The sequence below is a fragment of the Venturia canescens genome, chromosome 1 (genome assembly GCF_019457755.1).
Source record: "Venturia canescens isolate UGA chromosome 1, ASM1945775v1, whole genome shotgun sequence".
NCBI classification, from domain to species: Eukaryota; Metazoa; Arthropoda; class Insecta; order Hymenoptera; family Ichneumonidae; genus Venturia; species Venturia canescens.
This window is the reverse complement of record NC_057421.1, coordinates 12616075-12640288: the sequence shown is the minus strand read 5'-3', so window position 1 is coordinate 12640288 and position 24214 is coordinate 12616075. Positions and strand designations below refer to the sequence as shown.

Sequence of the window (24214 nt, the reverse complement as noted above, 5' to 3'; positions counted from 1 at the left end):
AGTTCCGGTATGCGGAACCTCCGTGAACTTCGCCAATTGATTTTCGATTAGTAACTTTTTAAAATTGTTAATCGTTTGTCGGATTAAAATCGACACATGTGGAGAAATTAATTCGATAGAGGAATCAGAAAAAACTGTGAAGACTCCATAAAGTAAGTAAATGGGTAAGAATCCTGGTCAAAGCGTGATCATTCATCACAAATTTTTTGAATAATGTTTATCAGTAGAATTTCTCATCATTTACAAGTGAACGTATTGTGATTGTTACTTGCCTACTGAAAAAAAAACACCGAGTGGGCATCCTTTTATTTTGCTTGGGATCCACGACCCACGTTTCTCAATTGAAAATTTTACACTGCCCAGAATCATCTTTTAGAAGCAGTAAAAATGGGACATGATAACTCAAAATTAAAAAAGAAAAATGGGCTTTTGTAGAGGGTTCTCGAATTGGCCACAATTTATTTCGTTACTGGAATTTATTCTTTGTTCTGGAGCCAGGCAACAAAAATATGTCAATCATAGCCATGAATAATCTAAGAACTTTAAAAAAAAGAAACTCGAAATAAATATTGTAACATTTTTTTGCCGTGACGAAAAACAAAAAATTTTCGCTCGCTTTACGAGTACTCGCAGCTGCTCCGGAGATTCGTTGTAATCCATGAAGTGCCCAAAAATTTGTTGCAAGTGATCTTTATTTTTCCATAAACTCATACAGTCATAGCTTTCAGTATTTGGAGAGCGCGGCGCGTGCGTCTGTGTCATGTAATAAAACGGTAGAAACGTGTGACAGTTTATACGATTTTGTACAAGCAAGCCCACTCATGATCTCCAAAAGTTTTGGTCCATCAGTGGTGGATAAATATGATAGAGAGAAAAAAAAGCAATTTGAGGGAAAAAAAATTAAAAATCTACAGTTTGTCTCTGGCTCTATCTTATCACACATTCCGGCCGTTTTTCAAATCGATGCTCGCCTCGCGAATTTCGCATAAGATCACACATTCGCAATACAATGATTGATTTTCATGTTTTTCGATGATCAGCAAATCAAATTAATTGTTGAAGAATATTAATAATAAAAAAATCGATTCTGCGTCCAATCTCATTGTTGCTGTTACTCGTTTCTTTTCTTTTCATACAATTCAATAATAATTAAACACACGAATAATGCTAATCTATAATAAAAACTAAATCTCGTAATTATATCTTAAATGTATAATTATCATAATATGTAGATAAAAAATTAAATCGAATTGAATTGCAACTCAAAGTAGGAGGCACAAAAATCATGCCAGGGCTTAAATCGTTTAATGTATTTGCGGTCATTGATGTGAACGGAGTTTATACAAATAGCTCTGAGGTACTTAAATTCGATTAATCAATTACAATATAATTACTAATATTCATATAATACCGCGATTCAAATCCATAAGAATAATTTTATTCGTTTTTATTTTTTTTCAAGCTGTTCACTTTAAAAATGAATTCTTTGACTTAGCATGATTCAACTCATGTACATAATGTATATCAGCTCAAAAAGTACTACATCCAGCAAAGTGATTATTCGCTCCAGTTCATCGGCAGACGTAATACTAAAAAACAACCTCGTGTTTTTATTCTCACAAAATTGCGTATCTCAACTCGTATGATATCAAATCGCTAACGTCAGTTCGAAATTTTTAAAAAATGCTTCATGCCATAATTATTACAGTTTCGGAATTTTTAGATTTTATTATTCTATCCTTACCCTTTAATGATTCGTTAAAATTTGTCTACGTAGTTTCTACGTCTTTCTTCATTTTTTTCGTTTTTTTTTTTTATTTCAAATGTCATTATGTGTTGGGTGTTCGTGGATGAGGTGTGGACTCTCAAGTATGAAAAAACTGATTATTTCAAATTTGCAAAGTTGTTTTTTTGTGAAAAATCCTCGTTATCGTTACAGAGGTATTACGGATCATACAAAAATGTTCAAAGCTTTAGTACTTTGTACTTTATTAGTATCGCGATAATTATCATATCAGTCAATCGCAAAAAATAACGAAAACCATATTTCATCCAATGACGTTTGAGTCTGTTACTATTATTATCTAACGGCCAACGAAATTATTGTTACAGGTATTACAAACAGAGTCGAAAACTAAAAATGTTGTGGGTCTCTTCGGTAAAGGTTAGTTAATCATTTATTTGAAACATTTTCATTTGTCAGAATCCTCTCAATTACCATAACTTTTACTGCTCGTTTCATTGATTTACTTGAACTTACACCGATATAATTAATTTCCATGCATTCACACTCGTTTCGTGCAGTTATAAGTGCTCTTTATGCCAGTTATTTTTTTTCGTTCACATTCCTCATTCTCTGTTTCTCTTTATTTAATACATTTATTTTCATACGTTAGGCTGAGTGTCAAAAGGACAATTCGGAATTACAAAACCACGTGTAAATTACGCAAATCGTGATTCGCTTTTATCGCGTTCCTCCGTCCATTTTCATAGTCACGATTAAAAATTCATTCGACAACTTCTTAGTACGACGTGGCGAGGTAGACACGCGATCGAACAGTTATCCCTTTTTCTCTTTAATCATTAGTTTTACTGTTTACATATACCTTCACAGAACCTATTAGGGATAGTGTAATGGTAAAACGCTCTTGATATTGAATTGTGAAATAAAGAAGATGATTCAAGGCTGCCATTTTATTTTTCCTTTGTTTGTTTGTTTTTTTTTTTTTTTTTTTTTTTTTTAATAGCTGTTAACGAAATATGAGTTTTTTCATACTCATAGACACACATTGTAAATACAATAAATGATTTCGTATGACAAATCCTTTTTTCGGCTTAAACTAACACCCTGGCTGCTTAAGCTACGACAGTTTTTTTAAGTCCTAAATTGCAATTACCGATTTTATCGTTTTCATTTAATCTATTAACATTTAGTGTTTTTTCCACCTTCTTATCAATGCTTCTTGTCAGATGGACTCGGTGTGCACTTTTATATTTAATAAAGCGATTTTTATTTCACTGTTCGAAGAGTTTCGCCGTGTGTGTGTGTGTGTGTGTGTGTGTGTGTGTCTGTGTGTTTTGCTGTATCATTAATAAAGGGCCTCATCGTATCGAAACGTTTTGTTTTTATAGATCATTTCGTTAATGAAAAATAAACAAAATGTTCCACCGTATCGAGAGCCCAATTTTTGCTATAATTTTATGTTCTGTTTGCATTCTTCCTCTCCCACCGAAGCTTCAGCTCGTCGGGGAAGCGTAATGTAGACCATTTATTTATGTTGCCTCATAAAAAAGGACATCAATGTGTAACACGATGTTAAACAACAGGGTGGTTAAAAAAGTACTTGTCACCTTCCTTTTTATTATTATTAGGTTTATAAAAAACTAACGAGGAATCAATGTTTCTTCAGAAAGTTTCAACTCCAATGTGGTTTTCCTCGTTAGTTTGCATTTTATTTTACGACGGTATAAACGTTTCTTTACAAACGCTGATATGAACTGTCTTCTTTCGAGCTGCTCAATGAATCTGATTTCATGTAATAAATGTTAATGTTTATAAACTTTTTGATTCAAACTATTAAAAATCGTCGGAAAATCATTATTTTTTTTGAAACTCAATTCATGGAGACCTGTTCCTTCATTTGTTTTTTTTTTCATATATAAAAAATGTCTCAAGGCTCAAAGTAGAATTTCTTGCACAATCGATAAGCCACGAATAGTTTTTTAACCACCCTAAAAAAGAATATCGACATGTTTATGAGGTTTCTCGTATGATATCGTTACAATATTATCACTATTAATATTATTATCATTAAATGTCTGGTATCTCGCTATCTGCGATATATCGAATGTATATCTACAAAATGTACAAATAATGTCAATGACTTTGACGAGATAATGTGGAACGATCGAGTGTGACATTTGATTTCTCTGGATTAAATATAAAGACTTTATATTCAATTTGTTTTTCTATTTTAACAGTTAAGCGATCACTCACTGAATCTCGAGAGTGGGTCAGCACGAGAACAAAAAAATAAAAAATACTTTAACAGATTACCAGCAATGTTTTTCCGCGAAATGTACAACTAAATATCAAATTTTTCCGAATTCTTTGAGGTTATAGCTTTCGTATAGTATGCTAGGCAAAAATGTCGATTAGACATGAACGAAGTCTCGGAAATAATAAAGTTCATCGGAGTTTCGTTCCTGAATGTATCACGCGTGAAATTTTATTATTGAAAACGTCTCGGACGTTTCATGGCAATTGTAATACATACACGTACCGGAATTTTCTTTTATTTCCGGTATCTACGAGAATGAAGAGAGATTTAAAAAAATGAGACAATGGTAAAAGCGATGAGTGATGCGATAAAAAGCGACTGATCCTGTAAAACTTGTATAATGAGGCGACTTTTGTTTTTATCTTTTTTCTTACTCCTACTTTTTTTATTCTCGTGAAAATTTACTTTAACATTAAAAAGGAAAAAAAAATAACAAAAACAAATTACCTTGTTCAGCGATATTGTACGATTCCCGTTATCACTGTATGGGATTCGTTTCACGAAAATCCCAAGCACAAGGGGAAAACGCACAAAATCGTTTGTATTTTTTTTCCTACTCCTCGCGCGCACGCCCAATTGCGGTAATCGCATTCTCCTATTATTACAGCAGTGAATAATCGTGTGGGTGTGAACCCAACGTTTTAAACGATGAATAACTTCGGGGCAGAGTCAAGTATACCCGGAACAGTGGTTTTCGTTTTTTTTTCTTTAATTGGACGAATGGTTCGAAATCACGTGATACGAATAATTCGATACATGAGATATTTCACGTGAAATTGAACGACTGACCGTATGTTATTTCCCATAATGTAAATTCACCAAAAATAATTATGAATAATAACCATTTTTAATCAATTACCGGAGCGAGTTAATTGACCACGCCGTACCAGAAAAATCGTCAGTTTCATTTGAAAATTCATTTCCATTAAATCGAAAGTTCCAGCTATTTTTTATGCCAATATCGTTCAATTTCCATATGAAAATGTCCCGCAGCTCTTTTCAGGTATGATCATTATTCAACGATCAATGATCATATACACAAATTCGTTCTGAGTACAGCAGTGGGATTATTTGTTTTTCTTTTCTTTTTTATATCATTTTTGTTTATTTTTCGCGTCAGACGGATCCTCGTGCAGTCATTAAGATTCTGAACAGTAAAAGAGATTTTTTGCCTCAAATACGCAGCAAAGCTGGACATTTAAGACACGTGCATTCTATACAGAGATGGTGAAGCTCTAAAATGGTTTTATATTTTCATGAATTATTTTTTTTCGTTCACCTAACGAACAAACAGTTTTAGTTAAAAGTTTTGTGTATATTATATATATTTATATAATAATAATAATAATAATGTCAATATTATTCATCGCAACAACAAGTGTAAGGTTTTTTCGTTTATTTTTAGTCTTTTCATTTATTACTCTTTTTTCAGCATTTCCATTCGTATTTCGAGTCCTGTTTTTCTTTTTTCATGTTTAAACGTCGCTTTGCTTCGCAAATCTCCACATCAGTACTTTCGTCTTCGTCAATATATCTCTGTGTTCATTGTCACGTACATCAATATCCATAGTATTTTTGTGTCTTGCGTGTGATTGTGTATGAAATTTTCTTCGAAATATTGTTTTACACTTATAGATTGATACCAACACGTAGTATATTTTAGTTGAATTCTTTTTTATTGTTATTTCATTTAACGCTGAAACATCATACGTTCGTCTTTCGTTTTATAATTTTTGTGTTATTTTCAAATCGTTTATGAGCAGGTCTAGACATAAAAAATGCACGATTGCTATTCGAAATGGCGCGAGTGCGGTGACCAAGTATTTTAGGATAATTGCTCAGAGAAAAAAAAACGAGTTCCTCGTGCTAAAGCTGGAAATCACCAGTCGACAAGGATTCATTTTTCGAAAATGGCACAACTTTTAAATACGATGACTTTTTAAATTAACGATACGATATAGTAAGAAAAAATGAATCATGAAGTTTTGGAATCATTCAAATGTTGACTAAGCATTGGACATTGCTTAAAACAAATAAGTAAGCTGAAAATTATCTTAAACTAGCGATGAGTAATTGATGCGAAAAAATACCAATCGTCATGTTTTTTAGTTATTCGACTGTTATAAAATAATTTTTATTCATTTATATTCTATGATGAATTGGAAAAAAAAGACGATTTTTAATTATTTTGGTTAAGTCGTGGCTTTTCAGTGGTACAATGCCCGTCACTGATTATCAAGACGATATCGTTTCGAAGTCCTCTCGGCGATACATATTGTAAAAAATAAAAAGGAAAATTTTGTACGAATTTCAAAAAAAAAAAAATAAAAAAACTTGAAGGCCGTGAAAATGAATATAAACTGAAAAACATCTATCAGAAAAAAGAGAAGTAAAATTATTCGACTACCATCGTAAAGGGACTGATGTTGTTTTCTTGTTGACCAACACTGGACTTCAATAGGAATATTCTATGTGTTGAAGTCACTCATATTGAGAAATCACAAAACTTTTAAATTATCGATCCTTCCATTTAATTATTATTATCAGAGTAAATTCAGTACCGCCGAGATTCCCTCCGAATTGTCATTCTGTTGAACAAACTGCCCCACCGAATCGCTTCGTTTTTTTTTTATCAGGAGTTCACAAAAGTGTTGAAAAAAATCGTGGTAAGCTCAGGTTTATTTTTTGTTGCTTAACTCACGAGACATCGGTGTAGCAGTCATTCTCAATAAGTATTTCATTTTTTTTTGGTTTCCAGTTTTAAAACGCTATTTATAATAATAATAATAATAATAAATATCAATGCATACGTATTATACAGAATCTCTCGGGACATTCGGAATCACCAGCTTTGAACAGTCTACTGTTATTTCAGCTACATGAATGAGAAGAGAGAAAAGTAATTATAGTTATCGATACATACCTAACGTTTGGTAATACCTGCTGAAAAATATTTATAATATTACTTATTGGTGTCTTACACGTAGCATGGCGATGTATTCATTAAATTAATATGAGGCTGAGATGTTTTCTTCAAATAATTTTTCTTTTAATACACGTCTTTATGTATTTTGAGATAATAACTAACGCAAACGATGATTCCGAATGGTCTCGTTCGCGCGTAGTCGTAAAATCGATACAGATTTTTGTCTTCCCCCCTCGAAACGAGAGAGAAAATAATGGCGAAGACTCGGGCGTTGATTTGTTTTTTTTTTCCTTTTCGATGAGCCCGATACGTTTTGTCGTTCAATCGAAACAACGATTACAAATACTCTCCATTCGTTATCAACACGAGTTTATATAGCTCAATACTTCGTCCGACACTCAACATTTCGAACGTTTTTGTTTATCCATTAAATTACTTCTTATTATATTACGTTATTTGGTACGATTCACACGCCTCGAAGTTTATGAAAGTTCAACTATCGGAAAAATAATAAATAATAGGCTATTTACTGGCTTGAGACCGTTTCATCGAAATCCTTTGGAAAATTGCATTCGCGCGTTTTCGTTACAATATTTGCCCCCCCCCCCCCCCCATCGATCAGCGATTAAAATAATCGATTGCATTTTAACGAGGGGAAATTTTTCGTTTTTGTCGCAACGCTCCGCAACCTTTTCCCTCGATTTTCCCAAGCCCTTTATTTTATAGTCCTCTCTTTCTCTTCCCCGCAGTTGACATATTTTTCAAGTTCTCTAAGAAATACGCAAAAAAGAAAAGAAATCTTTTGATCGGAGAAGCCTCAAGTCACAAAAATTCTTCAGACGTAGAATCTAATTTTTCTTTTTCTTGACAACGCGAAGAAAAATCGCGAATTATTTTCTTTTCACGTTTACTTTTTTTTTTTGCTTTAGTACGGAAATTTCCCTTAGAGGAACCACTTGGCGATGACAAGTATGATTAGATGAGTCGCTACGCTCGTCATTGACGCACCCCCGGTAACTTGAACGTCATCCGGACTAACGAATGCCTCATCGATCACGTGGATTATTCCATTGGTGCATGGAACGTCGGGACGATAAACTCGAATCCACTTGCCCATCCATTCGATTTGATAGCCTGTAAATAAAAAATTAACATCAAATCACATTTCACAAAAGTCATTGTCGAATGGAAGAAAAACTTGATTCAATCTTTTTTTATACCGATAAAAGAATGTTCCAGCATTTGTTGTTGTCAATAATTTTTTTAGAATCACAACGTGTAGGGACTAGTTTTTTCGTCGAAAGGATTAAAATCGAAAAATTTGTGGTTGTTTTTTGGATCACTGTCTTTCATTGGCTATGGTTTACGTGAGAATTTTAACGTTTCCGTATAAATAAAATTTTGATCAGGTCTTAACGGTTTGAAAAAAATTGAGAAAAAGCGCGATCGAATGCGCCGATCTTTCGATTTTTGCGATGAGAAAATGTGATCACTGACTTTTTCTATAATTTACATGCTCGCTGAAGCAGCGTGTCTTTTGTCTGTGGGACGAAATAAGGAATCGGGGAGTTTAGAGAACAGAGGAAAATCCCGTCGTCCGATTTTGCCAACTGTGTCTCTTCTCGGTTTTCTCATTACCATAAGTAGTCTGAAACTTTCGATTACATCGATTTCCCCGAAGCACGGTAAAGCTCGCGATTCAAACTTTCGAAATGGAGTAAAATAACGAATAAATGGATAGAAAAAAAAAAAACAAAACGACAAAACGACGAAAAAAGGCAATACTAACCGCGAGTAAAATCTGAAAGCTCCCCGTGCGAGACATAACGGAAAGAGGATTTTCTGACGGTTGCAATTCGACTTTAGTCAGTGCCGCAGCACATGTACCGCATCGACATAGAGATTAAGGAGGCGGATACGTATGAACTTGTGCAGTGGAAAAAAGGGAAAAAGTAACGTGGCTCCAGAAACACCTTTTGAATATTTATCGTCTAACCCATGACGAGAACTTTTCGTTCAGGGACATTGGAAAAGTCTCTCGTGTACGCAGATATATGAACGTCGGTGTGTATGACTATACACACGACAGCGAGAAAGAAAGAGAAAGAAAGAGAAGAAAAGGAGCAAGAACACTGAGGAATAGGGAAGCAGATAAAAAGATAGAACTTTGTGATATCCGATTTTTTCCATGGATTTCAATTTTATCACTACTTTTATTTCTCTCTTTCTTTATTTCCTTCTCTGTCTCTCCGGGACGTAGCAGAACTATATAATCGTGCATAGCACACACGAGCAACAGAATTCGAATACGTACAGTTACACACGTGAGGAAAATGGTCGTACTTCGTATTCACCGGGGTCTCGTCTATTCGTGAATTGAAAAGAACATTTGCGAAACAGAGGAGACACGTGGGGAGAATTGGAAATGGAAGAGAGAAGAAAAATTAAATTGAGAAAAACAACGATTAACATGAAGAATCGCGGAGGGATGGAAAATTCGAGTTCTTCTCGTTTGTCGCCGGAGAAATGGTAAAATTAAGCTTTCTCAATTATACGGAATTGAAGTGGTTGATCGAGAAGAGAGGGGATGAAACAAACTCGATGAGTGTGCGAGCAGAAAAGAGAGAGAGCGAGAGAGAGAAAAGGAGATGATCCTGCGAACTGGGCAGACTCGCTCTGTCACTCTCCCTTAATGTATACACAGAGAGCACATAGCAATTAGCGCCCGTGGGGTAATCAAGGAATTTGCATGTAAATGGCGGTCGAAAGGTGCATAATAAATCGTACGATGGAAGCCGAGGTCGTAATATGGTAGCTCCTGTTTTCACGAAGCTGTGAGAGCAACGAGCGGAATACTCAAGAGAGAAAACGCAAAAGAGAAAACGGAACGGAGCGAAAGGGGAGCAGAGAACGAACAAGAAGAAATGAATAGAAAGAAACGTCGAAACGTCAAAACATGTACACGTACGTATCACATGAGTGTTCTTATATTGAAAAAAATCAATTTTTTATAAGGTACTCTATAAAAACATAATTAGAAGGGAAAATGTGACATAGTGATAAACCAAAAAATATTTTGCAGCTTTGTTAACAAAAAAAGTTCTCCTGCTGGTTTATTTCCTAAAGGGATCTCAAACATTTCGGTGGGTCATTTTTTCGTACGCCGTGTTAAAAACCTTCAGTAAAAGAAATGAGAATTTGTTATTCTATTAGTCAAATGTGTCACTAAACACGAAGATTTCCAAATTTCAGCTGATTTAAAGTTCCCATGAACATAAGTATTAAAATAATCTAATTGCAGCAAACATTTTCCAAATTTGTTTCGTGCACTCGAAAGGGTAGTAAAATTCGATATGAAGGCAAAAATCGAGCACGATTTTCTCACTTTTTTATGTAGCTTTTAGAAATAAGAGTAAATTATTTTTATGAAAATTTGCCAAATTGAACTCTGGGCGACTCCTATATTTCTATCTCACGACCTGAATATATTTCATGTTCTATGTATGTGCGTGAATGCAGCATGTGCACCTCGCTAGGGATTTTCAGCAATTAATTAATCGAAATGAACGAGAAAAAAAGTGTTGTTCAAGTTCATGCAGCCCAATCACCGAGGCCCTCGAGGATAGACTGTTATTTGCATTAAAACGCCGACCGAATGGTATTTCAGGAAGAATTGGTATTCGAAATTTTTTAAAGCCCTGAATGCAGCACACTGCATTGGACACATGATATTAATTATGTATTTTTATGAAAATATTCAACAACTGCCACATAATACAAAATTTACGAGTTTATGCAGAGAAACATATTTCGAAGCTCGTGCGTGTGATTTCATCGCAAATTACGGTAGAGCACGGAAAAGCTTCTCGATTAGAGAGCGCGTGTAAAAAAAGCATTCGAAATTGAAGCAGAAACATGTTGTATGTGAGGGGTTTTACGCTAAATTTATATTTCTGAATCTTGACCCCTTAAGATTCGTCTGAAGGAATAAGCGGTCACGGATTTTTGGATTTAGCCATTTTGTTGGATTTTACTGTTAGTTGGATTTTTTATCTTGGACTCTGCTCATTTAGATTTGGACAACGATTGTACAGAAACTATAACCCGTTCTATGTGCTGAGACCTATAATCCTGTAACAAAAAGATCCATAAAAATGAACGTCAAAAATTAAAAAATCCAAAAATACGTGCCCCCGTTTCTACATTTTTAAATGCGAACGATGTGCATTTTTAAATGCACATTACGAATTCATTTTTTTGAAATGCTACAATTATTCATAATTATTTGAAGAATTTATGTGCGTGAACAAAAAGTATTGTCAATATCAAGAAATTTTTCCAACTCGTGTTAATGAAATAATGATCCCTATGGAAAAAAAACTTTCTACTGATGGTATTCGAGGACGGTTTTAGCCTTTGTGTAAGCTGAAGAGAAAAGTAGTGCGTTTGCGTTCAGCTACTCTTCTCATCCCCTTTAATTCCATTTTTTCTGTGCTACTGCAAAAACGCTCTTCCAAATCTTCGAAAAATAAACTAGGTTTGTGATCTTCGAAATATCATTTGACGATTAAAAACTGTGATAAAAGCTACAGAATATGTTGTTTAATCTACGAAATATTCTTCCCAAGCTGCGTCAATGGAACATGGATTGTGTGCACAAAATTCGAGATATCTCGGCAGTCTATCGATCGTAAATGGATTTTCGGATGGTGTGAAGAGCCGTGCTTGCTCATGCCTGAGCGCCTTAGAAATTTTTTTTTTTTTTGGTCACAAGTACTTTTTTGTCGAAAAAAAAGTAGAAATAAAAATATGAAACGATTGTACGAAAAAATAAAACGGAAAAAGCCAGCAACTTAGTTGAGACTGGGTGACTCACCGAAATAGTCACGAGGACGGATTGCATTTTCGTCGTACTTCTCGTCTGGTTGTAAAAGTACTGACGATATATAACGGAACAATTATTTTGTATCGTGATAAAACAAACAATATTTTTGTGTCATATTTGTGAACACACCAAAGAATTGTTGAAAGCACTTTTTTAAATACATTTTTGTTCAATTCGTTGATCTTTCGTGTGTTTATAAGTGATAAATTGCAAAAATAGAATCAAACAACTGTACTCACTGTCATCGGCCTCTCTGATTCGCAACTTCAAGCTTCCTCTGACGGCTTGCAACGTCACTGTGCCGTTGACTACCATTTTCTTCAGCTGAGCCATCGTGTAAGGTTGATTTGCCACGACGAGATGTCTTTCCAAAATTTGTTGTGTCTGTTAATGAGAAAAAATAACAATCAGAATCATAACCTTGTAAATGGGAAAGAAGACTAAAGTTGAGTTCGAACTTCGAACGATTTAGTTGTTGGAATCCGACCTCAAACGTTTCGAGATTCATTTTTAAGCAGTAAATTCAATTCTACTCAATAGAAGGTAATGCCATTCGATGAAAATTCGATGCTCTCAAAAGAGAGTCGTCTGAATCGATGATTTGGATTAAGATTGATCCCATCTTTAATTAATAACTCGCAAGAACTAAAATCACATGTCAGTGATCGTTGAATCGTCGCGATGAAAATTTCATGTTCATCAAGGTGGTTTTTATCGATATTCTCATAAAGTCTATTTGTTATATTCAGTGGAAAATAATTCGTCGAAACTCAAATACGAGTGAAGTAGAAGTTGGACGACTCCGAAGTGCTGAAGCTCATACTCACGTGATAGTTGAATTGAGGCATAAACAACTTTTTGTAGGTCGATGGAATGCTGATTCTGGCAATCTCCCATGCCGAGTCCCGTGGAACAAAATACGTGAATCTCTTTTTCGTATCGTTGAGCTGGTTGTTGAAATCCCGCTGTGTTCCCAAATAATATGTCGAGCTGGAACACAATGAAAAAACATATAAATTCAATTATCCCACATCATGCATTAAGAGTCGTGGGAACGATATCAGCCTATTTTTGAATTCTCAATGAAAAATAACTATTTCCGCATCTACTGTAAAGTCTCGAATGGAGAACCTTTTAGTCTGTCAACTGGAGATATTTCCACTTCCATCGAAGGAGAAATAAAATAAAAGGAATTGGATTGCTCGACGTTGTCGTTCGGAATAGTCCACTTAGTGACTTAATTGTTGCGAGTTGACGAGGCCATGAAGGATGTCCGAAATAGTAATGTGATTAACGTGTCGATGGGCACTTATTCAAAAGTGACTATTTGAAAGAAATTCAAAAAAAGTGTAAAAAGCTTTCAGCTGTTCCGACTAAAAATGAGTCCTTTTTCATTTCTGTGAAAATTCAGTGTAACACGCAAAATTCACTTGAAATAAAAGTTACTTATTTTCTCAAATAAAAAAACCAAATAGGATTAGTGTTTATTTATTTATTAATTATTATGATGTTACGAATGTCCATGAAATAAAAATGTTGCGTCAGTAATACGAGGAATCGTTATACGCGAATTTCGTTGTTATTTTTTTTATATTATCAACTTCTCTTTTACGAGAATGAACCGTGAAAAGAACGAGATGCTATTTAGCCTAGTAAAATGGTAACTAAAGGTGGACTCGTTTTTTAACTTGTCTCGGTTTGGGTACGTGCTGAATATATACCAGAGGAAAAAAGTGCTCTGGAGAAAAGTTAAAAGTTCTCTCTGTCTCGGTCGTTCTTTTGGTCAACGCGTGCACTGGATGAGCCACCACGACAAATTGGTAATTTGCATACGCCGTTTTTCTTCTATTCGTTGCCCATTTCGCACTTTTGAAACTGAGAGTTTTATATGCGTATGCATGGCGTACAGTATGTGAGAGGAGTCGATGAAAAAATTTAGTTGGAAAGCATGACAAATATGTGACAACGAAAATAAACCGGTGAGTCATGCGATTGAAGAATATTTGGAGAAAATGAAACTTTTTATGAGACTGCACTAGAAATATATTCAAATATTTGTTTTGTAGGAAAAAGCGATCTTTGAATATTTAAGAGTAGACTAAATTCTTCTAATTAAATCTCTAATGATCCAAACAATGGAGTTAAAAAAACTGGATGCTAAAATAACGTTTGTGATTATATTTGATGAAGCTAGAGTTTGAGAAAGAGCCTGAAACGGGAGATAAGAAATAGGAACAAGCAAGAATCGAGAAAAATGTCAAACGAGTAGTGAAAAGCTCTCGAGATCGCCTCTGCTATTTCTGTTTCCAGGTTCAATTTTTCACTGTATACACAAAAGGAGTCGACTTCCTGTTTCTTGAGATGGGAATAAATGGGAATATATATATATACTTTTTTTTCTATTTGCTACCTTAATGGCCAGACAACGTATTTTTTCCATCCTTGCTTTCGCTCTTTATCGTCAAAGAAGTTTTATCCTTGGTGCAGTAAGGAGGGGGTTGAAAAAAAGAAAACCAAAATAGAGAAGCTTGAGTTCATTGCCAGGGGTGGCAGAAAGAAAGAAAAAGAGCGACTATTTTCCAGTGTACGTAAGGTAATTGAAACGAGAATTTGTGCGGCGTTATTTTAATGAAATTTGAACGAGCTGCACACAGAGGAGCTCGAGCAGTTGAGTACACTCGCCTATGGTATATGAAGAAGAAAAATAAAAACAGCGAAATAAAGACGATGGTGAAGAAAAAAGAAACCCATCATGGTTGTAGTGAACGAGTAGCAAGAGAGGAAAACGAAGTCGTTTGCAGGCGGATAAGATTTCTTTTCGTGTACCGGAAAAAATAAAAATAAAAAAAAATAGTATAGGGAAAAAGGCACTCAGGCACTAGGATGCATTCGCATATCCACATACATTCAAGCACGTGCATGTGTATATATGGGAATACGTGAAACTGTCTGCTGTCTGTATTAAACTGCTTCCCCATACACATTCCAGTGGCTTCAGCTAAAAGGGCTTTCGCATTTATTCACGGGGTACTTTAAATCGTCTTTTTTATAGGAAACCATCGATGTGTGTCCATTTGAATGTTCATATGAGAAAATACTAAAAACGAATATGTTGTTCAGATCTCCGTGAGCTTTTCAACGCGATGCTCCTCCTTAAAAATGTTTATGCAACTCTAACTACGCGTAGGAGTTCTTCTCCGTACAATCTCTTTTAAAAAATCACTTTAATCTGATTGATTAATTGTTACAGTGCCAAGGCACTAACAAAATCAACTCTGGGCAATCTATTTCTGGAATTTCGCAGAAAAAAGTTTCCTTAGTAACCCACTTTTGAAAAATACCCAATATAATTGCGAACTGGAATAAACTATTTCAGAATTTTTGTGAATTCGAATAAGACAATTTGATTATACGGCGTATTATCGAAACACCCTGTTCGTTGATCGATCAATCGATTCGTGTCGACATTTTCTATGCAGCGTGAAATCTCAACGCAAAAAAATCTTCGAATCCACTGTAGCATTTTCGGGTACGCTCTTATTTCATTAAAAAATGTGACCAAAGGGATTCGAATGTGGATTTGATCATACAAATGTGTATACATTGGTGCTTTCATGGGAGCATTTGTGTTCGTGAGTATAGCTTAGAGATACTGAATGCGCACAGTATCCATTTGATACAGAGAGGAAATCGGATTAGGTGGAGATTCAATTATCGATGCACGTCTTTGGAGTTCTTTTCTCGGAGTTATAGTACATCGAGTTTTTATCCTTTTATTCTTTCGTCTATACCTTTTTCTCTTTAATTTTCTCTTTCTGCCTCTAATCCGGTGTATTTACCACGTAAATTATATGTATAGATCTCAGTGCATAAACGAATGCTGTCTGCATTTTTGCCTGCCTTTTCTTACTACTCAATAGATTCTAATTTTATCGGCACCTGATAAGTACTCGTAAAAAAAGGTGCGAGTGGTTTTAATCTAAAAAAGTGTCTCGAGAGAGTACCAAAGAGGGCACTATCATTTCAAGGATTTATTCGACGTCGTTGGAAAATCTCAGTGTCCTCATTTTCAAATGGAATTTCAAATTCGAAATAGTACAATTTTCAACTTCATTTCGTTACGTGACTCGTTCGATATCTCAGTGAGGGGTTACTGCGGCTGTTTTGGAGGTACTTTTGGGAGTAAAAACGGAGAAAATGCTCGAAGATAAACGGCATTGCTGACGGTAAAAGAGATTTCTGTGAAACGTTGATATTTTATGATGACAAGATCCTTTCTTGTTTCAACTTACTTTAACATCGGGTCGGTCCTCAATTTGTCAAGAACAGTCGTATAAGGTACACCAAGTACTCGGTCGATTATGTGAATGATTCCATTGGTCGCAGCAATGTTAGCTGTAATAACAGTCGCGTTTACACCGCCTCCCTCCACTGTCACCGTCTGACTGCCGTTAGGTCCGGTTATTACGTTGAAGTAGAGACTCTTCCAATTTGCCGCGGTCTGTACCTGGAAAATTGAAGCAGTTAACGTTAAGGAAAGCGTTCCAATCTACATGACGAAAAATCGACTCGAGGGATAATCCAACCGTTCGTTATTTCCTTTCTTCTTTCCACTTTTCTTTCATTTGCAGTTTCAAGAAATTAGACGATGAAAATAAATGCTCCGATATCAAAACGTTACACTTTGTTTTTTTTACTACATTTGCGCAACTGCGTGCTGAGAATTAATTTTTTCTTCACACAGTATCTAAAAACACAAATTTCAATATTTTCCATTCTTTTTCTGCTTGATCTTCTCACTTTTATCCAATAAAAATACTATAATGAACAAATAAAAATGATTTATTGGAATAAGAACATGCGCCGCAAACGACATTCGCCCTAATTATATTCCAAGCGAGAATCGGAGTCGTAACAATACCGTCTGGAGCCAAAGATAGAATTCGGTACAGATTGCTCTGTGGCTTTTCGACACTGAAGGAAATTAGAAAATTTATAATAAATTTCATCATATACTCATGCAATCGTCGATATGTCTAGCCGATATTGAATGTTCAGAGAAATATCATTTTTAGTTCAACCAACTATTGTACCAAAATGGCCACTTATTGAACTGTGGAAAATATGGAAAGTGGAAAAATACGAAGCATGCACACTCATTCCCCATTTTCAGCAGCCCTCGAACCCAATTTTGAACATGGAAATTCCTTCATTCGATAAAAGACAACGAACATTGAGGAAAAAAACATTATTCAACAAAAATGATTTTTTTTCAGTATTCCCTCTGGTTTTCACTCGTCTATGAAAAATTAATACAAACAAGTCATGCAGAAAAACAGTGATGAAGTAACGAATTGTGTGAGAAAACACGGAGCCATAAACGAGCATTTCGAACGTGATAAAACGAGCTCGAATGTATGAATGGTGCATCATTTTTTTAAAGACTTCATGCTATACTGCACTCAATAACGAGCGGACGTTGTCGTTTCAGTGTCGACAATGTTTTTTTGTGCCCACCAAAATGTCAAACTGAGTTTTTCACTGTTGAAAGTTCGGTGAGACAAAATGAATCGATGCACATTGATGTATCAGACTGAACCTCGCTTGATTCAAAAAAACATACAAATTTGCTTCAATTGAATTATTTGTGAATGTCTACCATTCGAACCTTTGTCGAAGCTTACTCATACATTAAAATAAAAACAATTAGCCACTTTGATAAATTATCATGAAAATCGAGGGTTGTGTGGAAAAAAACCAATTAAAATCGAATCCCTGCACGGTTTTTCTCTTTTTGTGAGGAATGCAAAATTTCTCGATTCGTCAAAGGACACGGATTTGCGTGAAAAAGACTCGAATTTTCTGGGCGAGAATCTGCAGCAATTTTTTGTGTGAAGCTCAACCAGTGCCTCTCCCAGGACTCTTTGTGAAATATTTTGAGATGTGTTGGCTGCGATGGGATGTGCGAGGGAAGAGAATATCGGGAATCTCTACTCTGACGAGCTTTTTCGATCGCATGGAGATGCGAATATCTATCACTCCGATCTTTCACGTAGAGAGGGAAGCCTCATGAATTTTCCTTTCCACTCCAATCGCCTTACGGCTACTTTTCGTTTCTATACCTCCCCCCCCGCTCCTTTCTCTTTTGGATTTCTTTCGTATAAAAAAATGTAGATGGAAAGTCGTTCGGCGTTCGAGAGAAGTGTCGGAATGGATCCGCAGTTTTTCCTGCCGCAGTCAACATGCGAATTGGAAGCTTCCATCTTAAAAATTTCTGTATCCGCTATTCTATCAATTATTTTTCAACGCTAACGAACACGAAGTTCGTTGTGAGTCTTGTACGATGAATTTACACGGATCGATCTCAAGTATGAATAAAAAGGATTCTCACAGTTTTTTCTGCCCTTTTTTCCTTTAATGAAAGCAACCACAATCGAATATCAAAAGAAAATCTGAAAAAACTCGTAAATTTGAACAGCTATTCCGATGGTTTCTACTTGCTATCAATCTCGTCGTTTTTTTTTTCATTCGATTACAAAATTTTTCATTTCCTCAGCTTTTCCAAAAAACCTGGTCGAATTTCTTGAACGTTTACAACAAAAGAATTACAGAAACTTCGTACCGGAGTGAGACACATTCACGTATACGTGTGAGAGTTGCTTTTCAGTGTCTACGAAAACGCGGGCTTTAAATTGTCGAGAAAGATAAAATGAAAGGTACGAAAAATCTTTCACATTTACGAAACACATCACGATACTAAATTAGCATTGCTCGTGAAGCAGGCGACTGGCTTGAATTGAGCTAAATGCAAATTAGCTTGCATTCGGGCGGTATTCGTTGCCTCGGTTCTGCTCTGTTCCAGTACAGAGACACCCTGCTGCTGCTGTTTTAGATATGTGTATACGGAGCTACAGTTATATGAGTATGACATGTTTATTTAAGTGATTCTTGAAGTCAAAAGGTCGCAAGTAGCGCGATCCAACGCTCCGTAGAATGTTCGTGTCGAGGCTTTTCGTTAAACAGTAGCTTATACGAAATTAGCTGCGAAAAGAGAGCCAAATGAAATGTCTGCGCATAGGGGCGCACGTTTTCCAACGTTTTTTTTTCGTTCATTCAGCCGGGGCCCATACATATGGACATAAACCTTGCAGCCTATCTCGTCGGAGAACGAGAGCTTGTTTTACGGTGAAAAAAAGGAGCACAAAAAACAAATAAATAAATTCGGTCACAACGAATAAAATAAAGTTGGAGAAAAAAAAACGCCTCCTGCTCGTGAAACTGAGCGGACAAAGGGGAGAGGAAAGCACATTGGTAGGACAACGAAAGGTACAAAGTATTTTTCAAAAACACCAGCGGAAAGTCACCGGATAATTTTTATCTCTTTGCAGTCCGGCAATTTTTTTTCTCCTCCCTTTATTCTTCGCTCGGACGAACGTTAATTCTCTTCTCCATTTCCTCCTACGTGTGTTTCTATCCGTCGTTTTTTTATCCTTCTTTTTTCTTTTCAAGCAAAAGTGTTCGTCTCGCATTATGCTTTTTTGTTTTGATATCCGCCAGCAGTGTTGGGACATCAATTTAATGTTTTGATGACCTTCTCACTGGGACTAATATTATCTAATCTATGGACGTGAGATTGAATCTGAGTTATACATTTATGGCTTTTTTTAATATTCAAAGAAATTGGAAAAAAAATTTTACTGCGACAGCTCTCTCGAAAAGAGGGGAAACGATGGCCACGAGTTGTCTATTTCCATGCGAATTTCTTCATTCGAACAGTAAAATTTTCACCGAATTTCAATAACAATATTTCTCAATTTGACTGAAATGGATAGGGACAATATATTCTAAAATTGTTTTATTTTTAAGGATTCTTTACAACTGTGATCTGCGCACTATCAAATTATCAAAAGTAGACCAAAATGAATGTTGAGCCCTCGCGCCACGCTTTTTTTCGTTGGCACGTGGGGGATTTTGTTGAAAAGTCGATTCGAGGCTAAACGATATAGCGAATTGTGCGCGTGCCTATGTCTGTAATAAATGATGACACGAAACCGTTGAATTACACGACTGTCCCTTTTGCTCGAATAATTCTAACCGCCGGCCTATCCGGTTGTGTTGGGAATTTATGTGCGTTTGAACTCAGTCGATTGTGCTCATTCGGTGGTCGATTGAACGATGCTTTACGCATAATAAGTAACGAGCACTCACCCATGAGCAAACGATCAGACCAACAGGGATATGAGGACGAAATAAATGTATATAGGGCGCTCTATGTTCTATCAGGCCGGGCGCCGGTTCGTCGCTTTTACGAAACGATCAATCGTCCCTTTACATTTTCAATGATAATGACCGAATACGTCATTTAAAACAAAAACATTCCCTTGATATTTTTCTGTCGCTTGCGTTTGCGAGAATTAAAATTTATTCATCGGCGTGATACAGAACCGAAATTTATCGATATTAATACAGTTCATCTTCGTTACTAACAATAAAATTTTCATGCGGTTTTAAAATGTTTTTCAATAGATTCGTCAAAAATCATAGGATTTTGTCAATGTTTTTTTTTTTTTTTTTTTTTTCATTATCGCACGTTCGCAGTCAAGACAATAGCACAAAACGCGCCATACTCGGTATTTTGGCGTCACCGAAGCTTGCCCCCCGAACGGAAACAATAAGTTTTGCAATTCAATACGCGCAGAGCCCCCCATACCGCCGCGAGTACAGTATTTGTACTTGCGTATGTTTTTGTTGTGTATTGTCGATGTAACATGTCACATTAAATGCAGTCGGGTTTTCCGTGTCAGTACCGTAATTGCGCCACATGACATAGGTTCAGGTCTCAATATCCGAAACATTGCTCCGATTACCCGTATGATCGAGTCCGTTTCGTTTTAAACGCTCTAATCCTTCATTGGCGAAAGTGTGTGATCGAACGTTGAAAAGCGTTAGGTAATCGAGCTGAAATATTGAAAGTTTTTATTCAGACGCTACGAGAATAACGAATATATTTTCGAAAGAAAAGTCGAAAAAAGCAATAATTCGACATGACAATAAGCATAGACGCGAATTTACAATCATTTTGTGCATTGGAAATTCTGCTAGCCAATTATCTTTAAAAGCCAATTAATAATTCCTCATCAATTTGTTTTTTCATTAGAAGCTGAAACGGTGAACAGCAGAAATGAGCTGAAAGCATCGCGTTCAATTTACACGAAATCAAATTAGGCCTGCTACGATGTAATTAGGATTTAGTTGCAATTGTAACTGTACAATGAAACGTTTGACGTTAGCTCATTTGAAAATGACATGTTCGAGATAGACGCGTGTGTCGAATTCGGTCGAACGGGTCGATTCTTGATTCACAATATGCGGCGCACTTACACTCCTTCATTTTATGTACTTTCCGCACAGTTATACATCGAAATCTACATGTTAATATATTATGAACTCGCCTAAGTGTAAATAGAAGTCGAAATCTCGAGGTAGGCCCATGTACGAGTTCACGTGGACAGCAACGATTGCCAATTGTTTGCAAGTCGAGTGGCCACTCGGGCGTTAATTAATTTACGGATGGATTATCATAAAATCCGGTACAGGTGTGCTAATGTCGATTTGCTAATTACTGACGGTCGTTATGATAATATCCGGGATAGGTAACGACTCGCGATCCTCTATTCGCTGTGTCAAATTTCACTACCGCAGAACCCTGTGTATTCGTCTAATACGGAGGGTATTATGCGACTGGGTTAAGCATACATGGAGAATCCCGTTCATCAAGAAATTGTCGAAAATAAAATCCATTAGTGGAATAACAAGCGAATGTGAAAGATTTTCGTCGTTTCTATTTTAAGGTAATTTATGCACGAAACGATTTTCTTAAGCAAGTCTTGAAATTTACACAGAGTTTAAATGGGTAGTCGACTAACACAATTGTCGAAAATAAAATCCATTAGTGGAATAACAAGCGAATGTGAAAGATTTTCGTCGTTTCTATTTTAAGGTAATTTATGCACGAAACAATTTTCTTAAGCAAGTCTTGAAATTCACACAGAGTTTAAATGGGTAGTCGACTGACACGCGTATCAAATTTTAAAGGGTTCGTCTTATTGGGTATTTGCATAAAGGTGTTTAAATATGAAGAAATCCGCACAGGGGACTCTGGGTAAAAAATCGTTTATCTTTCCATATATCGAATGAATGCATGCTTCTTACGAAGTTTATGAAAAACGTACACAATAACAATAAAGTATATAATGAAAGTTCGATTATCTTACTAGTAATAAAGATATATTACGTCAAAGATTGAAAGAAATTGGTAAAATGAGGACTCGTAACCTCACATTTGCTTATTTCGGCATTTTGTTTCTTCTTGGCTTGGTCCGTTCCTGTCACAGCCTTCTGTCTTATTATTAATCCATTTTTCATGATTAATTTTCCTTTGCGCTCTTTAGAGTGATTTTTTACATAAAAAACTATAGATTTAGCCAGGGACGAATGAGATTTCGGGTTCAGTCGGTGATGAATCTCCGTTCAATTAATGGCTTGTTCGACAAAAAATAAGTTGAAAAAATGTATTTACTATTTCGAATTAATAACTCTGACATTAATTTAGAATGATAATAGCTTTAATTAGGAAGTAAAAATCAACCCAATTTAGACACCCATAAAATACGATCCTACGGGCATGATCTACCTTGAAACAAAAGAAAACTCGAGTGGGATTATTCTTGTGGCAAAACGTGAATATAAATCGTCGACTTTTCGACTTACTTTGCAGTCGGTTTAACGTACAAATGTTAATTAAAGGCATAATTCATCTGTGTATACCTCATTTCATTAGGCAACATCGAGTAATCAATCCGATCTATATATCAGGAAACCGAATTGCTATCGGGAATATTTACACCCAAGTCCATTCTGGCGTTTATGAACCTACGCATGGCTCATTTCGATCTATAAGAGGAATATTAATTATTGTAAACATCGCTCGAAGCTGTACTGATTAGCCGATTAATGAGCCCGGTCCTCGTGTGCCAGATGGTTTCTAGTTTTAGTCATGACGAGTCGGCGCTATTACGCACGCTGCTCATCTGCAATCATCTCCGAGTGGGAGGGAAAGAGAGAGAGCGAGAGAGAGTGCGATATCGATGAATTGCACTCCGAGATTTCTCGAGTTTCAACGACAAAATCAACCGCACGTTTTGTACGAAGTAAATCAAGTTCGTAGTAACCCGATGACCCGGTGTTTTCTGAGAGTCATGCAGTTCAATACGAAAGTCATTATGCATATTTTCTCGATATTTTATCGATAAGTATCGTTGAAAATTGCACTGATAAATCGAGAGTGTTTTATAGAAATCGAATTGAAAATTGCGTATTTGAAACAAGACCTCGAAGAAAAGTTTCAACAAGCGTAAGACTGAGGCACGAATCGAATGAATAGAATTTTCAAATAAAATAACTTCGATAACGCATGAAATTGACCAAATTGTTTTGTCGTATTTTCAAAATAACTCGTTATCTTTTGATAATCGTGCATGGCCCTTGGATGATTTGTTCAAAGGGAGTGCTAAAAAAGTGTTATCAATTCAATATCATTTCAATGCTCGATCGTTTTATTCTCAACGGAGATTTGAACGCCGCCAGTATGTGTGACGAAACGATTTGTGGCTTATCTTGACTCGACATATTTTTTACTTTTGCCCAACAGATTTTTGTGCCCACGAGCACAAATATTGCACTATTCCGATCCACTATAAATTCCGCATATTGTATAGATATGAGTGGGAGTTTCGGCAAATAACGAGATTTCAGAAACGCTCTAGTGTGCGTTTGGACTTTTTGCCTATGGACATTTGCGTTTGGCGATATCTCCCGAAAAACTGAAAGAATCCGAGAGTCCGAATTCCTCACTCGTAAAATCCCTAGTTACGCCCTCTTCGTTCTGAGCTCCGAATATACGGGAACACTCGTACTCATAACACGAAATGGTTCGAATATAAACTTGTTCTGTTGGATAATCGAGGAGTGTTGGTTATATACAAGCTCTGTACAGCACGCTCGAAATTTATCGGCTCTGTGCGAAGCATATTACCCCATGCAGTGCGCGACGCGAGTTAGTGGTAGCGAGAATATAAACGATCGACGGTTATCGACGTCCAGCTGGTCTGGATTATCTCTTATGTTTCTTTCAACGTTTCGTACCGAAACGAGTGAGCGGTGGCGAGGGGGCGAGTGAATTATATGGGATTGAACAATACAAAAAACCTTCCGTGTTTTCCAGCGATAACGAAATTTCAAGATTAAAAATAAGTAAACGCTTTGATGGATAAGCGTTTTTTT

The 24214-nt window shown here is 36.0% G+C and overlaps 1 protein-coding gene across 8 annotated transcripts in view; it reads right to left on the bottom strand.

Moving 5' to 3' along the window:
* Positions 1 to 674: 674 nt before the first annotated feature.
* The window catches only part of Fas1 (fasciclin 1), a 253351-nt gene continuing 229811 nt past the window's right edge, over positions 675 to 24214 (bottom strand). For 5 of the 8 annotated variants that reach the window (XM_043432981.1, XM_043432982.1, XM_043432984.1 and 2 more), the window contains 5 exons: positions 16165 to 16379; positions 12700 to 12862; positions 12112 to 12256; positions 11864 to 11923; positions 675 to 8121 (listed from right to left, as the gene is read on the bottom strand). In XM_043432981.1, coding sequence (XP_043288916.1) covers positions 7931 to 8121; positions 11864 to 11923; positions 12112 to 12256; positions 12700 to 12862; positions 16165 to 16379 — 774 coding nt within the window. In that variant the 3' untranslated portion in view covers positions 675 to 7930. The remainder of the gene's footprint in view (positions 8122 to 11863; positions 11924 to 12111; positions 12257 to 12699; positions 12863 to 16164; positions 16380 to 24214) is intronic. The other 3 variants (XM_043432988.1, XM_043432989.1, XM_043432987.1) reach the window with 2 other exon arrangements.